The 17,356-nt window shown below is 40.6% G+C and overlaps 1 protein-coding gene across 3 annotated transcripts in view; it reads right to left on the bottom strand.

The window, feature by feature from the left end:
• SLC44A1 (solute carrier family 44 member 1) overlaps window positions 1–17,356 on the bottom strand; it is a 171,325-nt gene that overhangs the window by 86,725 nt on the left and 67,244 nt on the right. For all 3 annotated transcript variants that reach the window (XM_037152845.2, XM_037152844.2, XM_037152843.2), the window contains exon 4: window positions 3,588–3,724. In XM_037152845.2, coding sequence (XP_037008740.2) covers window positions 3,588–3,724 — 137 coding nt within the window. The remainder of the gene's footprint in view (window positions 1–3,587; window positions 3,725–17,356) is intronic.

Raw genomic sequence — 17,356 nt, forward strand, 5'->3', positions numbered from 1 at the left:
TGAGGTAGTCTCTCACTATAGTTTTAATTTGCATTTTCCTTATGATTAGTGATGTTCAGCATTTTCTGATGCCTTTGTTATTAACCATTTGTATATCTTTGGAGAAATGTCTGTTCAAGTCATTCTTCATTATCTAATTAGGCTGTTTTTGTTGGTGGTGGTGAGCTGTAAGGGTTCTTTATATAATCTGGGTATTAACTCCTTACCTGGACATTACCCTTTACAAGATTTGCAAATATTTTCTTCAATCCCACGGGCTGCTTTTTCACTCTGTTTTGCCCTTTGATGCACAGAGTTCTGAATTTTGATGTGGTCCAATTTATGTATTTTTTTGTTGCCTGTGCTTTTGGTTCATATTAAAGAAATTATCACCAAATCCAATGTCATGAAGCTCTCTTCCAGGTTTTCTTCTGAGAGCTTTAGAGTTTGCTCATGCACTTTGGGCTCTTTTGTCAACTTTCAACAATTCTCTCTTACAGATTTGGAAATTTCCAACTTAAACCTAAATTATCTCTTAAAGATATTTCTCTCTGAAATTAATGATTGAGATCTATATGTTTGAGGTCAAAGGACCTATATATCTTCTAATAGAAGTACAGTTGCAACAATATGTGGACACCTGGGATTTCCTCTCTATTATAATTTCATAGTTTTTCTATTTGCTTTTTAAAATGATGATCTTCTCCATCTTCCATTGCTGGGCTTCTTGATGTTGCCATTATTGTTACTTTTTTAATATCTAAACTGTTTGCAAACAGCTGCCTCAAAAGGCTGAGGGTGTGCCTTTTTTGCTAGTTACCAATTTAAGAAGTCTGTTTTCTGAATAATGTTTATTCATTCATATGTGTGAACATCTGCTTTGTGCAAGACACTGTGGGAAATACAAAGCTGCAAGACTCACCAAGAGGGTCTTCTAACAGGACCTTCCTAGGCCACACTCAGTATCATATTGCTTGGAAGGCTGCTGGCCTGGGAACAGAGCATGCTGGCAGGAAACCAGGGCCTTTCTTCCCTACGGATCAACACAGTAGGGAACATAGCCAACAAGGAACTAGCTCCCTTTTGGCCTTCCGGATGACAAGCCAGGTTCAGGGTCCAAGACACATCCAGTAGGTTCAGGAGAACATGTTACAACAGCCATCCCCAACCTTTTTGGCACCAGGGACTGGTTTCATGGAAGACAATTTTCCCACAGACTTGGGCGGGTGGTGGGGGATGGCTTTATAGCCTGCCACCAGATGCAGGTTAGTTGTTACTTGCCACTGACTAATAGGGTTCTGATAATGAGTCTGCCAGCAATTGATTTATTATGGTCTCTGTGGTCAAACCTGTCTGCTGATGGTGGTCTGTATTTGCAGCTGCTTTGCAGCCCTAGCATCACCGCCTCTGCTCATCAGTCATTAGATGCTTATAAGGAGCGCACAGCCTAGGATCCTCACATGCACAGTTCACAGAAGGGTTTGTGCTCCTGTGAGAACGGAATGCCCCTGCTGATCTGACAGGAGCCACGCTGCTGTGTGTACAGCTATGTCTGGAAGCTGCGCAGGTGGTAATGTGAGCAATGGGGAGTGGCTGTAAATACTGATGAAGCTTTGCTTGCTCGCCTGCTGCTCATTTCCTGCTGTGGCCCAAGGATTGGGGACCCCTGTGTTAGAAGATAGTTCAACACTACATCATAGCTTTAAATGCCAGGGTAAGACACATAAAGTTTCATTTTATTACTTTACCACTGATATCTGGGCAATGGATTAACACGATTGAAGCTCCAAGAATATTAATACGGCAACAGCATGTAAGAGAGCTAGAAGTAGAGAGAGACTGGAGATAGGAAGACCATTACATTCCACTGGTGGAATAATAAAAAGATTTTCACAAAGGTAGCAATGTACTTTTTGCCAGATGCTGATCTAATCATGTTATGGAGAGGTATTAACTCTCCATAACAATGCTATGAGGTAGTTTAGGTACACACATTATCCCTATTTCATAGATGGAGAAACTGAGGTATGGGGAGATCAAGCAACTTGTCCAGGGTCTCACAGCTACTACATGGAAGGACCAATGTGTGAACCCAGATAATCTAGCTCTAGAGGCCATACTCCTAACCACTCAGTGACCCTACCTCCCAGAGTACACGGTATATGCTTACACTGTCTACGGTTTTAGGAAAACCCTTAAAGAGTGTCCCTCCCTAAGAACTCTGATAATACAAGGCTGATCATTCTGATATCAGACTCAGCACATCAACACTTTGGAGGATGTCATGTGGGAATAGAAAATGAAATCTTAAAGAGTAGCCAATACCTCTTTATTCAGTGCCCACAAGTATCCAATACTCTTCACACATCATCTCATTTAATCCTCACAACACTCTATGCCAGGAGAATTATTTTAAATTCACATTTTATCAGATGAGGCTGTACTTCCTGTCCTTCATTACAGAGCCAGTCAGTGGCAGAAGCAGAGTTAGAATCCAGATCGAAACAAACCCATGCTCTTCCTGCCATCATTTAGCTGTGGACAGGAATACCTCCAGTCTGTGGTGTCTCTCCCTCAGAGGCTAGCACCCCATCAGAAAGACTTCGGAGCCACGCTAGTGTGGGGACAGCTGTGTCCCCTAAGCTGCTTCTCCACCCAGCTAGAAGTCATCGCGGAGTCAACCCCCATTCAGACGAGACCGGGTGAGTTCAGGGTGGTGTGGCCGTAGACATGAGACAACCCTTGTTCAAGGAAACTAACCTAGTCTGCATCTGGGCAGGACTGAGGCAGCTCTGAGAAATCCTAACACACAAAATAGAAACACAAAACCTCAAAAAGTCCAAAAACACAGGCTTTGGGGGTGACCAGTACATGGCCCTCTGCAAAGAGAGGTTTGAAAAACTCTCCGAAGAAGAGTTAGGGGAGTCGTAAGGAACTGGGGACAGCACCTGGAGGTTAGAAACCTGAGTTCAGGTTAGGAAACTGACTGCTGGTTTTCTCGGCAAACTCCCTATGTTTAACCTTAAAGTCCTTCAAGACTTTGTTTTTTTTTTTTTTTAGAAAAGTGGTTAAGACATAATGTTAAATTAAAAAGGGAACACAAATTTATTTACATCAACATACTGAAAATTGGTGGAACTTTGGTTTTTACTTCATTTTTTGGTGAACTTTTCAAATTTCCTATAAAAGACATATATTACATTGTTATCCAGAGGTAAAAATAAATATACTAATTGAAATACTTTTCAGAAATACCACCCCCCCCCAATTTTACCTGGAGTAGTCTAGTAATTCCCAAATACTCAAACAGGATACACAAAAATCACCTGAGACATCTGTTAAAAATCACCAGAGTCCAAAGACCTACTTAGTCAGAATTTCCCTGGGTGGGGCCCAAAGTCTGGAGTTTTAACAAGCGCCCTAGGTAACTATAGCTTTTTTTTTTTTATCAAGGAAGTCCAAAAGTACTTTCAGGTCTCGTTTTCTCTCTAAGGTTCTTTGATGATTTCTTTTTAAAGCCAGGTCAGATTTGTACTGAAATGCAAACACATGAAATTTCACAGTGAGCCAGTGTCTGGGGCACTGACTCAAAGGGCCTCAAGTCTCACCATTCATCTCTGCAAACTTCTGAACATCACTCAGGGTTTTCAGTTCTTGCCTTGGACATGCTGCTACGCACAGAGCTTCAGACTTGATCTTCCGGTTTATCAAGTCCAGATTGCATGGATCCAAAAAGAATACATACCTAAAGCATGGAGAAAAATATTGAAATGCTATTTTGCAGAACAGATTCTGGTTCACTGAGTATAAGCAAAGAACATCTATTCCATACTCCTTCTCAGATGTAATCATAGATGTGCAAACACTTCACAAATTTAATCACAGGTAATTTTTTTAGAGAATAATTTCTTAGCCCTGGCCCATGTGGCTCAGTTGGTTGGAGCACTGTCCCATAAACCAGAAGTGGCAGGTTTGATTCCTGGTCAGGGCACATAACCTAGGTTGAGGGTTTTGTCCCCAGCAGGGGCATAAATGAGAGGCAACCAATCAGTGATTTTCACATCAATGTTTCTCTGAAACTAACTCCCTCTCTCTCCCCATTTCCTTTCCTTTTTCTCTTGTTCCCTTCCTCTCTCTCTAGAAGCAATGAAAAAAATGTTCTCAGGTGAGGATAAAAAAAATTTTTTAAAGAATAATTGCTTATAAATATACAATTAAAAGTAAAAATAAATTGTAGGACTCATATTTTTCATTATTTTTATAATATTTACATTTTTGTCATGTGACTTTATAATTAGAAATTATGTACTTTAGTGTTTTTTAAATAATTGATTTTAGGATTTTTTTGCAAAAATTACTGTAACATCCTAATACTGCCTTATAACATGAATTGTAGTTCATACGCAAACTTTAGTTAATAAATATATAATTATATAAACTGTCTAATTATAAAAATGAATATACAAAACTTTGGCTAATGAATATATAATTATAAAAATGCATTATTAAATAAATAAAGTTGAATAAAGACTAGAGGGAAATATACCAACATAGTCATTTCTGGGTATTAGAATAAAGTAATTTTAATTTTCTTTATTTTTTAGAATTCTCATCATGTAGAAAAAAATGAATATTACTTTTGAATTGATAACTATAATAAATATTATTTATTAAAATGGCCCACTTCATATAAACAAAATAATCCCCAAATCATAAATTATCCCTTTTGTATACTGTACATTTATATTTTAGAAAAGGCAAGATTCAGTAGAAATTACATTAAATCAGTTGTTTAATGTTAGGAAGTTGAAGAGGTATCAGATTGCAGATATTGTCATTTGCTGAAAGAGAAAGTCAGAGGCAAACATTCTTCACTGAGATCAGCAAAGCCTAATATTGATTAAGGGAGGGCGTCCAAACAGGAATGAGAGATAACAGTGAAAGAACCCCAGCCCTGGGCTCACATCTACTGGGTCCATGGAATCTTTCATCAGCCAACAGCCTTTCCCGCACTGTTAAACTGTGTTGCTACACAAACTATAGTTCAAATGAGAAAATATAGCAAAGTATAAGAATTAGGTGAGAAAACTGAAAAGTAAAAAAACTGATATAAAGTCAATCGAAACCTACATAATTTTATTTAACTAATGTCATCCCAACCCATTTAATTAAAAAATATAAAGTCAATACACGTGCAGGGACAAACAATATGAAGGGATACTGGAAAAAATTAAATAGAAAAGACCAGTGTGTGTGTGTTGGTGGGGGGCTGGGTAGGCTAGACTGGCCTTTGCAGATGGACTAACACTTAACATCGCATACTTCCATGGAGCAGGGGACCAGGGACTCGGGGTGAAGTGCAAGTATAAGCTACAAACCACCAAACTAAAAAAAAAAATTTGTAACTTCCTTAGAGACTCCAATGCCATTAATATCTGTGCAGATAAAAGGAAAGGAAAGAAGTCAGGCAGAAAGATGTGGTCCCGAAGGAGGATTCACGGACTGCTTCTGTGGCTGATGACAGGGAGCTGGAGCACACAGAAGACTGGGTCAACCTGTCTGTGGGAGCCATGGCTCCCTTACTAACTGTCCCCCCAGCTGTCCTGTCCATCTTATGCAGCATGCCCATCTCTGGGACCCTGCCGAAGCTAGCTCCTGGCTAGGGAACACTCACATCCTTGATGAAGGTGTCATAAAACTCTTGAATTATATACTACCACCACTAATAATAATAATACTATTAACAATAAAAATAATAATGAGAATGGTAGCCAATATTTATGGAGTACTTACTATGTACCAGGCACTGTATTAAACCCTGTACACACATTTATCCTCATGACTGCCCATTTTATATTTCTGTAGGGGAAGGTAGGCAGGGAGGGGGGGCAGCGGAACTGGGGTGAGGAAGAGGAGTTAAGTGCACAGTTCTAAGTGATGAGCAATGCCTTGAAAAATATCTGGAAAACCCACACAGCAGTAGAACAGCAGGTTTGAGGCAAAGAAGAGAAAGCCAGAGGCTGCCAGGACCTTGCAGCTGGACCAGAAACAGTGCCTTTCACTGAGAACAGATGCTTTGTCTGACGGTCCTGCAGGCTCTGCCCAAACCTAGGCCAAAAGTGCCCTCACTACCTCTCCAACTTCTTTGACTTGTCATAGTGACTGGGCAGCAGCCTTAGACCTCGCAGGGGTCAGACCAATCTGAACTTGCTTTCTGGTTCTCTTTCTTACTAGCTGTCTGACCTTGGGAAATATATGTGTCCTCCTGAGCCTCAGTTTCCTTATATTTAAAACTGAATAGCACCAATTTTACAGATTGTTGTCAGGTTATTGGTAATGTACATAAAGCACCTAACAGTCAGTATGTATTCAGTGATTCATACCATTAAGGAAACTAACTTTACACACTTTACATTTGATGGTATGGTCCTAAATTCAACGCTTTGTTCTGATATGGACATAAAACAGGACTAAATACTAATATTCAGCTTTCATTTGGAAGAAAAACCTGTGTTGGCATATTCATGACTGTCGGGTCATTAGCCTGGACAAGGACGAAGGATGCCCCCAGAACTGATCTAGCACAAGGAGAAGGACACGGTGGGAGAGAAGAATTCTACAACGGCTGTGACACTGTAGAACTGACAGCGCTCATGTTTTAGCCTGTGTGTGGTTTGTGAGAATCCACTTCAGCAGAACTACACAAAACCATTTTAAATGGTTTTCTCGGGAGATGCGCTCACAGACATAAACCATTACACTCAAAACCATCACCCAATTCCTTACACGCTGCACGTATTCACAGACACATCCATGCAACACATGCGTGCACCTGCCCACACAATGTTTTAAATAATTTATAGGTGTCAGATTAAGATTCTACCAACACTGACTGGATGTTTGGGTGCCGGGAACTGTCACGTTCACAAGTTTATATGATCCTCACAACAACTTTTGACAGAGAGGCCATCACCATTCCACAGAAGACAAAACCGAGACCCCGAGGGATGAACCACACAGCCCAAGAAGGCTGGTTGGTGCTGAAGCACGAATTCAAGTCGAGTCGTCCTGATTCTGAGTTTCACTCTGTCTCCAATCTGCTCGACTCTCAAATTATTTCCTACAAACACAATAATCTTAGCTGTTCTGTATTAACTTTGCATATTGTTTCCAGTGTTATGAAGTTTATCCGGTCCAGGGCAACATGTTCATAAGTGGTTATCATTCGACTAATTAGTATTTAACTGAATATTTCAGAGTAGGAAAAGTGCTTGCATCTTTTCAAATTTGTGAAAATTTATGATTCACTAAAAGCGCACTTTCTTGCATTTTGATTTGAAAATGCACTTACCCAGGCAAATAAATCCTTAGGTTCAGTTTTTACTTCGAATGAAATGAACTATTTGTGGCAACTATATTATTTTTTTTAAATGAAACAAAAACCCAATTCTAAAATAAGCATGGCACTGGCAGACCAGATTATTATAAATAACAAGTCTACAAATCAGTGTTTTTCAGCTGAGAGAGTGACAGACAGCTGGTGAGGGGCTATAAAATGTTCTAGAAAGGTCTCTTAAAACTTTCAGCTACTTTTCCTATGCCACCAGGCAAACAGCTGGGAGAGGGATGGGGCGTATGAATTCTGAAAAAGCGCCTCGAGAAACCCGGACTGCGTGCCATGGCCCCTGTGCCCTAGCCTTGCAGGATGGAGCCCCACTGTCAGAGATAAGCCAAAAACCTAAGGTAAGAGTAAATTTTTATTGCTATCCTCACTAAATCTCTTACTACATCTATTAATAAAAACAACTTTGTTGACGTTTCACATCCTTTAGGAGTTGGAATGAATAAAATACCAAAAGTGGGAATTAAAGAAGGACGAGAAGCAAAAAGAGAAAAATACTTCACCAAGTAGACAGTTTGACACCTGCAGGCATTGGTGTATATAACACACACACGGCATGATCACATGGTATTGAGAACATTTGCAAAAAGAATTGCAAAACAGCCTATGCCAGCTTTGACCTTAAAAGTTAGGGTAATGAAGAAAAATGCTTGGACTAAACTGTAAAGCAAACACTACAGAGGACCGCAGTTAGGGCTTATAAATACATATATTGCAGTCAAAATAATTAAAAAGACAAAAGAAAAAAGAAAACAAACAAAAAAGGAAAAATCATGGAATAAAGAAAAAATATTGTAGTAGAGGTAGTTTCTGGGAATTACTGAATGGGAGAAAAAGGTAAATTCATTTCAACTTGAAATTTTTGAAAAACAGTAACAAGTCATCCCCCAAAATGCAGGACAGGAGAGATACCTAAATACAATGTCCATCTACACAGCGAACTCCAGGGGACAGACAACCAAAGATGAGAGCAGGGCCATGAGATGAGGAAAGGGCACTGAAGCACAGGAGCTCATGAAAATGGACAGAAGGCACAGAAAGGGGTGACCTTTAAAATTGTGCTCTGAGCAAGAAGATAACACTGGCCCTGGTGTAGCTCAGTCGGTTGGGTGTCATCCTGCAAAGTGAAAGGTCACCAGTTCAATTCCCAGTCAGAGGCACATGCCTGAGTTATATAGGCCAGCTCCCCAACTGGGGGCCTGTGAGAGGCAGCTGATTCAGCACATCAATGTTCCTTTCCCTCTCTTTCTCTCTCCCTTCCCCTTCTCTAAAATAAATAAATAAATAAATAAATATCTTTTTAAAAAGATAAGGGTTTTCAGAAACAACTATAAAGGACACATGGACAAAACCAAGGGGGGTGGAATCAGGGGAGGGAGGCGGGGGTGGCTGGGGTGTGGGGGAGAGGTAGGGGGGAAAGGCAGACAACTAGACTTGAATGATAATAAAATTTTAAAAAATGGAAAAAAGATAACATTGAATGATCTGATGCAGATAAAGATACAAGAGAAGGATCAAAACTAAAAACTAGTTTAAACTCCTATTTTGCTTTCACTTCCTTCACGGAATATAAGGCAAGGTAAAGAAAGGAAGATTTATTAAGAATTTAGTCTGGGCCACAAAGCCTCTTAGGCGCTGTCCTCACACATCCTAATTCAACAAGAGGGAATTGAGACTTACAAATTGGGCAACTGACTTGCACCCTGGGAGGACTGACTCCCAAGTGTTGCTCTTTCCACCACGACCATTCATTCTAGTTCAAACACGAAAGTGAGAATCAATGCAATGGAGAGTTGGTTACAGAGCCAACAAGTCGGTCAATTAAACTGGGTCAGTCCTCTGGGACTCCCGGGCAGATGGAGCCCTTCCTGGACATGACAGTGCTGTCCTCTGTGTGGTATGCAACACTCCACGATAAGGACTGAATGGGATGTTATGACAATCAGCCGTTCAACAAACATCACCAAGTTTTCACTGCGGGCCCACTCCTGGGCGAGGCCCTGGGGATGTGAAATTTATTTAAAAAATAAAAACAGTTCTTGAAAGCAAGTAACTTACAGTCTAGAGAAGAAAACACAAAAACAGTCACTTCAAAGTTGTGTGCCGTGTGGCAAGGCTGAGACAGCTGAGGATAAGGGGTTAGAGGAAGCTTCATGGAGCAGGAGGCAGTGCCTGAGCCACATTTTCAAAGTGAGCAGGAATTTTTCTAGACAGATGGGGAAGGGAGCATCCTAGGTAGAGGAAACTCCATGTATAAAGGCACAGAATCACCCTGGCTGGTGTGGCTCAGGGGACTGAGCACCAGCCTGCGAACCAAAAGGTTGCCAGTTTGATTCCCAGTCAGGGCACATGCCAGGGTTGTGGGCTAGGTCCCAAGTCACGGGCATGCAAGAGGCAGCCAATAGATGTTTCTCTCACACATCAATATTTCTCTTCCTCTCTTTCTCCCTTCCTTACCTTCTATCTAAAAAAATAAATAAAATCTTTTTTAAAAGCACAGAATCATAAAAGAGCATTATTTAAGGAGCTGCAAATAATATGATACAGTGGACTCAGGTGAACTCTGGGATGGGACATCGAAAGGCCGTGCGCCAACAAGGAGCAGGGCATGGAAAGAAACTGAAGGATCTTACAGCTCTATTCCATTACAGCTCCATTCCTATTTCAAATGACCATGGCACAGTGACGGCCTGGGAGAGCCAGCCCCTCGGGTTGAGGGCCAAGAGAGGGGGAGGCCGGGAAACCAGCCATGCTGCTCCAGAGACAAGCCTTTGCCATTAAATTGCCTCCCGCTGCCATGGCAACTCTCTGCGGCAGGGCTTTTTGGAGCAAAAGGTGGCAAGCAGGTACGAGGTGTGCAGGCCGCCTCCTGCCGAATTGGGCTTCTCTCCTCTCTCATCAGGATAGAAATACTAAAGCAGGGAATTGGGCTGAAAAACCCCTCTGTCGCCTTCTGCTTCAGTGATTCCTCACCGGTGCCTTGCCCAGAGGGAAATAAAAATGGAGTTCGATCATTTTTCCAATTATTACCTCCTATCAATTTACAATTTATAGCTCCTTTGTACAGAGTATGGTATGATTCACTAATCATTCCAAAAGGAAAAACATGACAGCCTAACAGAGGCTTCTGCCATTGCTAAATATAGACTGCAGACAGCTGGGATCTATCTGTACACGGCCCACATGGAATTGCGCCAGGAGAAGGCCTGCTGCTTCCTCTGTGGGCGCCAGCAAGGCAACTCCGGTCATGCCCTGGGGGTGGGACCCAATGGCCTCACCAAGGGGCTGGCACAGTAATGTCGATAAAACCCAAGCTGACCAGACCAAATGTAACAAACACGTAATCAACTAAAACTTTGTCGGCCCTCAACTTTCTGGAACAAAGCTAAGGGGGGCGGGGGAGAGAAACAAGTTGAGAGGAACAATCTGTCTTTAAAAATCACAACTCTCAATAGTGGCTGAGAGTGTTCTACAATATTCAAAATGCTCCGAGACTGTACACACTCAGACCAGAGAACGAAAGAAAAAGACTGAGGTGAACCGTGGGAAACCAGGCTCATGAGGCTGATGACAGTGATGTCCCACTTTCCCACTGCCTTCCCAGTCCCAAAGAGGAAAATGCAGAAATATCCTGAGAAAGAGGCAGCAGCTGTTAAAAATACCTAGACATGCACCTCCCCAACCTCCAATGAAGCAACTGAACTCTAAACATCACAGCTGCCTTCATTCTGCCTTAGCACTTGTATAGCCCTCGCTTGACAGGTAACCGCTAAGAAGACAAACTTTTCATAGCTTTTTCCAGTAAATCCATAGCACTGAGAGCTGAAAACAACTTAAACCTGTGGAGGAAGCCCGGGGGTCAGATCAAGACACCTACACTCGGACAATGTTTACCCTCTGACCTCACCTCCCACTGGCCTCTCCTTTCTGCTCCTCAAATACTCTGGTACAACTCTCACCTTAGGGACTTTGCACTTTTACCTGCCTGGAATGTTCTTTCTCCGGAGAAGCAGGACAGCAATTGTTAGCTCCCTCCCTTGCTTCCCGTCTTCACTCAAAAGCCATCTTCTCAGCGAAGCCTTCCACAGCCACCCTATCTAAAACGCCAGCTCCCCGTTCTGATGTGTCTTATCCATCTTTCCTGCTTTATTTGTTTCTCCTCGCCACTTACACTCACCACCACACTGCACAATCTACTCAATTTATCTGTTTATTATCTGTCTCCACAGGTAGAGCCAGCTCCCCGAAGGCAGAGATATCTGACTGTCTAATTCATCACTACATTCCCAGATCCTAAAATAGTGCCTGGAATAAGGAAGATGCTCCTTTCCTATTGGTTGAATTAATAAATAGATGGTAATTGTGTAGGATTTTGCCAAGTGAGGTAGAGGCAGAGGGGAGGTAAGGAAGAAAATGTATTGGGTAGAATGAAATACCTTCATTCATCCAAGAGAAGTTTATTAACGTCTCTGCCAGGTGCAGGGCTAAATAAACACTAACGATGCCATGATAAATAAGACCAACACAAACAAGTGTCTCCCCTCTCAGCATTTATGGTCTGGAAAGTAGTGAGGCTATCATGAAAGGGCATGGAAATGAAATAGCAGAGCAAAGAAGATAGCCGGGGATGCATCAAAGGGCGCCCTACATGGAGAGTCAGGATGGGAGTCCAGAAGAAGGTAAATCTAAAGCCAGGGCCTAGAGAACGAGTAAGAATCAGTGGGTGTGGAGGAATGGAGGTGGGAGCCGGGAGGGCACAGAGCAGGCAATGGCTCACAAAGTGAGAGCACAGCATAACTGAGAAAATGAAAACTGTCAGGACGGCGCAGATAACTGTGATGAAGGACACAGATGGCTGGACAGGCAAGCTGGAGCCGCATGATGGAGGGCCTTGTAAGCGATATTAAAGATGTGAGAATGTTCATCCCAATGACACTGGAAAGCCACTGAGAGTTCACCAGCTGCAACGTGGAGACTGAATTAAAGGCAAGCAAGAAAGTAAGGAGACACAGCTCAGGGGCTACTGACTCTCTACCAGGGAATGATGACTAGACTAGAGAGGCATGGGAATGAGAAGGAAATATCGAAAGCATTCAGGCACAGGCTTAAAACCTGATGGCTAATTATATGTGGAAGGAAAAGAATAAATTAAGAATGATTCTTAGCATCTGATTTAGACCAGGGAGGCGAGGGCATTCTATTCTGACGTGGACTCCTATTGCGTTCAATAAGACAGGGGACTCAGGAGGAAGAGTAGAATATCAAGGGGTAAAGGTCACATTCCAATTTTAGACAGTTTGATCTGGGGTGTGTGTGGAGTGCCTAAGTGACCTCTGACAGCTAGCAGGACAGGGACTTTGGAATTATCGATGTGTAAGTGAAATGCAGGAGTTTACCAAAGTGAGTGTAGGGAGTGAGATTCTTATCCTGGGTAAAAATCTGTGACTTTGGAAATTGCAAGCAAAATTTCATGTACAGATTCACATGTAGTTTTCCAGAGAGACTCCGCACTTCTTAGCTTTGACCAGATTGTCAAGGGCCCCAAAGAGATTAAAACTAAGAGTAAAGTAAGACATGCAAAGAGCCAAAAGAGATACTACCATCAGGAAACAAAAACGTGAAACTGGAAATGTGTGGGGCAAAAACGACGCTCCTAGGTGGCTACAGCAACTGTCTGCTCCTCACACAGGTACTACAAAGCAAGAAGTCACTGCCAGAACAGTAACCAAGTGCCAGACAGCAAATTGGGTTCCTCAGGCTACACTGAGACAAGAGAGCAAATTAACACACCTTTCAGAAATATTTCACAAGTGCTACAAAAAAAGTTTTCTATATAATATAGTTAACTGAAAAAAACACTCCTAAACCCAAGTTCATTGTCAATGTTATAGTCAAAGGAAGTCATCCCAAAATCAACACGTTCCAATACTGATCCTGAGAAATATCTGCTAAAAGCCAATACCCAGAAATTTACTTTTCTTTTTAGTTTAACAACTTTATTGATATATAATTTACACACTCTAAAATTCACCTATAAACTGTGCAATAGTGTTTTGTACAATTCAATGTTTTTAAGTATATTTTATGATGTTGTGCATTTATTACCATAATCTAAATTTTAGAACATTTAGTTAGCCCCAAAAGAAACTTCATACCCATTAGCAGTCACCCCTCATTCCCTAATCCCCAGGCCTATGCAGCCACGAATCTATTTTCTGCCTCTACAGATCCGCATGTTCTGGACAGTTCACATAAATGGAATCATATATGTGGTCTTTTGTGACCAGCTTCCTTTGCTTAGCATAACGTTTCCAAGGTTCATCTAGGTTGTACTTCATCCATCAGTACTTCATTCCTTTTCGTGACTGAATAATATTCCACTATGTGGATCTACCACTTTTGTTTATCCATCCATCACTTGGTACACATTTGTATTGTTTTCCCATTTGGCAATTATGAATAATGCCACTGTGAACATTTGCACACAAGTCTTTGTATGGACATATGTTTTTATTTCTCTTGGGTAGGTACCAAGGAGTAAAACTGTTGGGTCATATACTTACACTATGTTTAACACATTAAGAAACTACCGGTCTGTTTCCTGGATGAGTACACCAATTTTATGTTCCCAGCAGCAATGTATGTGGAATCCAATTTCTCTACATCCTTGTCAACATGAGTAACTATGTGCCTTTTTTATTGTAAGTACGCCAGTGGATGTGAAATGGTTTTGATTTGCATTTCCTTGATGACTAATAATGTTGAGCATCTTTTCATGTGCTTATTGGCACATGTATAATTTGAATCCTTAGGCTTCCTTCAATTTCTTCTTAACTTTTGAGAAAGACAAAATAAAGCAGAGACAGGCACTAGATAATGTCACAAGATTATGAAAAATTCTATCACAAGAGGAAATAAGGATAAATGTCAAGAAAGAAGAGCACTTAGGCAGTGTAAACATCAAAGAACCAGAGGTGAGAGAATCGCTCTAGTGGGCAAAGAACAGCCACTGGGAGGAGAGGGGCTGTGGTCAGAATGGAGAATTCCTCCATAATCAGTCTGAATTGATTTTACAGGTGGAGCAATTAAGGGCGATGACAAAGCCCAAGCTGTGACTCTGAAGGAGTGAATCCTGAAGGCCCCGCTGAGAAGAAATTCACACAGTTCCCAGGGCTATTGTAAAAATCAATGGGACAGAATCTGTGAATGTTCTTTGTGAACTACACAAATGCAAAGTTGGTTGAAGTAGCTGTGTTTGTCCCATCTGGAGTAAAAAGGAATGAAGCTTTGATATGTAACTTTAAAGCTTATTTTGGATGATGATAATGATGAAGATGATCGTAATAAAGAGCAGTTAACATTTATGGTTCCAGGCAATGTGTTAAGGAGTATGTATTATTTATCTTATTAATTCTCCAAAACACCCTAGCAAGTAGGTATTACAATTATCCTCATTTTGCAAGTGAAGATCTCTAGGCCAAACATATTATTGTTGTTATCTTCTCCAGTGTAAACTGCCATTGGTTACCTGTCTACTGGATCTAACCTTATAGATATATCCCCAATTACATGACAAATTTTACCACCACAGAAAAAATGCAAATACTATTCCCACTGCATTGCTTTTATCTTTATATCAGAGAATGAAGCTTTTTGATCAAACATGCCCACCTTGTACTACTTTATTTCTTTATAGCTTCAACAATGCATAAATGATGTCCTCTTCACAACAAAGGTAAGTACTGTATAATGTTTGCTTTAAAATATTTAACTCATCTGGAATTTATTTTGTGGTATGAGATTAAAATAGATCTAAGTGTAGTGTTCTTCATATCATCACTCAATGAAGTCTTTTATTGAAACACTGACTGCTTTCAGTTTTTCTTTTACTTTACTGTTCATACATTCATTAAACCATTATCAGCTTATTTCTGCTATTTCTATTGTGTTTCCATCACTGTAATTAATCAACATTCAGGTTGTCCTGTTAATAATATACTTTGGAATAGGTTTTAGTCTTAAATGGCAAAACTCTTTTGTTCCTCTCTAGGCTACACAATCATTAGACAGTGACAAGTATAGATACTAACCCTTACTCAGGCAATGAGTAAACCCCTCCCCCTGCAGGTTTGGTTTGGCCTGCACACTAATTGCCAATATTTAAAAAACAGAGGATGGATAGGTGTCATGATCTGAACGAGTCCCCCTTAAATTCATATGTGAAATTGTAACTTCCAAAGATGGTGGTAGTAGGGGCCCTTAGGGGGTGATTTGGCCATGAGTGTGGTGGAACTTTCGTGAATGGGATTAGTGCCCTATGAGAGAGGTTCCAGAGAGATCCCCATCCCCTTCCACCGTATGAGGGCACAGCCAGCCGGTGCCAACTTGGACCAGAAAGAGTACCCTCATGAGAATGCAGTCACACTGGTGCCTTGATCTTGGACTCCCAGCCTCCAGAACTACGAGAAGTAAATTTCTGTTTGTAAGCCACCCACTCTGTGCTGTTTCATAATAGCAGCCTCAAACACATGTACCTCTACTCTCCCTCCACCAATAGATTTCTTCTAGCTTCTCTTGAAAAATCAGCATCACTGTACGCACCAATCCACTTGCCAAAAATCAGCTAGTACAGGATTAGAAAGCTCCAAGTGCCCAACATTTGTCTTATTGCCAGCCCATGTAAGTGACTTACATTGTCTGACTAGAGGTCTTTGGATTTGCAACCGCTGGTGAACTCAGTTTTTCTTTCTACCATCAAAGCCAGGAAGTTCACAGTTAATTTGGTCCTCAACTTCAATAACTAATTTAGCCTCCATTTCTGGTATAATCTCTTCTCTACTTCCTGGCATGACTCCTGATATCTTACCCCCATTTAATTGTCTTACAATATATGCACCTAATTCTAATCGTGACAAATTATTCTGTGAACAAGAATAATTTCTAAAAAGGTTTTCCTCCTGAAGTTCTTGTCTGCTCCTTTACTCTGTGATTTATGCCATCAATCAAGTTCAATTTAACATCCTATTGGGATCTTAACTGGTATTGTATTAAATCCATAAATTAACTTTTTTAGTATTGCCATTTTTATTATAGTAAGACTACTCAGCAAGGAGTAGATCATACATCTCGTATTATTTGCTTTCCTTTTTTCTATTAAAATATTATATGTAATTCTCTGCATTTGACCCCATGTCTTGTTAATTTTTATTATTTAATAAAACAAGTATTAGCTTTTTCTATTTTGTCTACTGATAAAATAAATGGCTGAATTCAGTTAGGTGTACATTTTATAACCCATGATTTAAGCACCTCATTTCAAGATATGTTTCTGTTTTGTTTCTTAAACATGTAGGTTATATCGTCCCTCGTAATTGGTTAATAGTATTACTTTTCTCTCTACTGACCTACACACATTCCACGGATCTCTTTTAGATATTTGTTGCAACTAGTTATTTAAAACAATGGTATAGAAAATGTGGTATCCTGATTTTGTTTAATTTTAGATACACTATTTTTTGCCATGACTAGAAATTCCATCAACTTCCTTTCATGCCCTCAGACTTAAAATCTATTTTGACAAAGGTGCCAAGGTAATTCAATGAGGAAGATAGTCTTTTCAATAAAAGATGATGAAAAATTGAATTTCTGTATCGGAAAAAAGATTAATCTTGACCTCTTCACTCTGTATGCAAACAGGAAATCAAAGTAGATCATAGACATACACATAAGAGCTAAATAAAAACTTCTAGAAGAAAACACAGAAAAAAATCTTTGAGACTCTGGGATACACCAGTAATTTCTTAGCTAGAACACAAAAAGCATTAAAAAGATACATTTTTGTGTGTCCATGGTTTTAAATGTATTTAAAAGGCCCTGGCTAAGTTGGTTGGGTGTTGTCCTGCAAAGTGAAAGGTCACCAGTTTGATTCTCAGTCAGGGCACATGTCTGGGTTGTGGGTTCAGACCCCAGTTGGGG

This window comes from Artibeus jamaicensis, unplaced genomic scaffold (genome assembly GCF_021234435.1).
Source record: "Artibeus jamaicensis isolate MK-2021 breed Jamaican fruit bat unplaced genomic scaffold, CSHL_Jam_final scaffold_1964, whole genome shotgun sequence".
In the NCBI taxonomy this organism is placed as follows: Eukaryota; Metazoa; Chordata; class Mammalia; order Chiroptera; family Phyllostomidae; genus Artibeus; species Artibeus jamaicensis.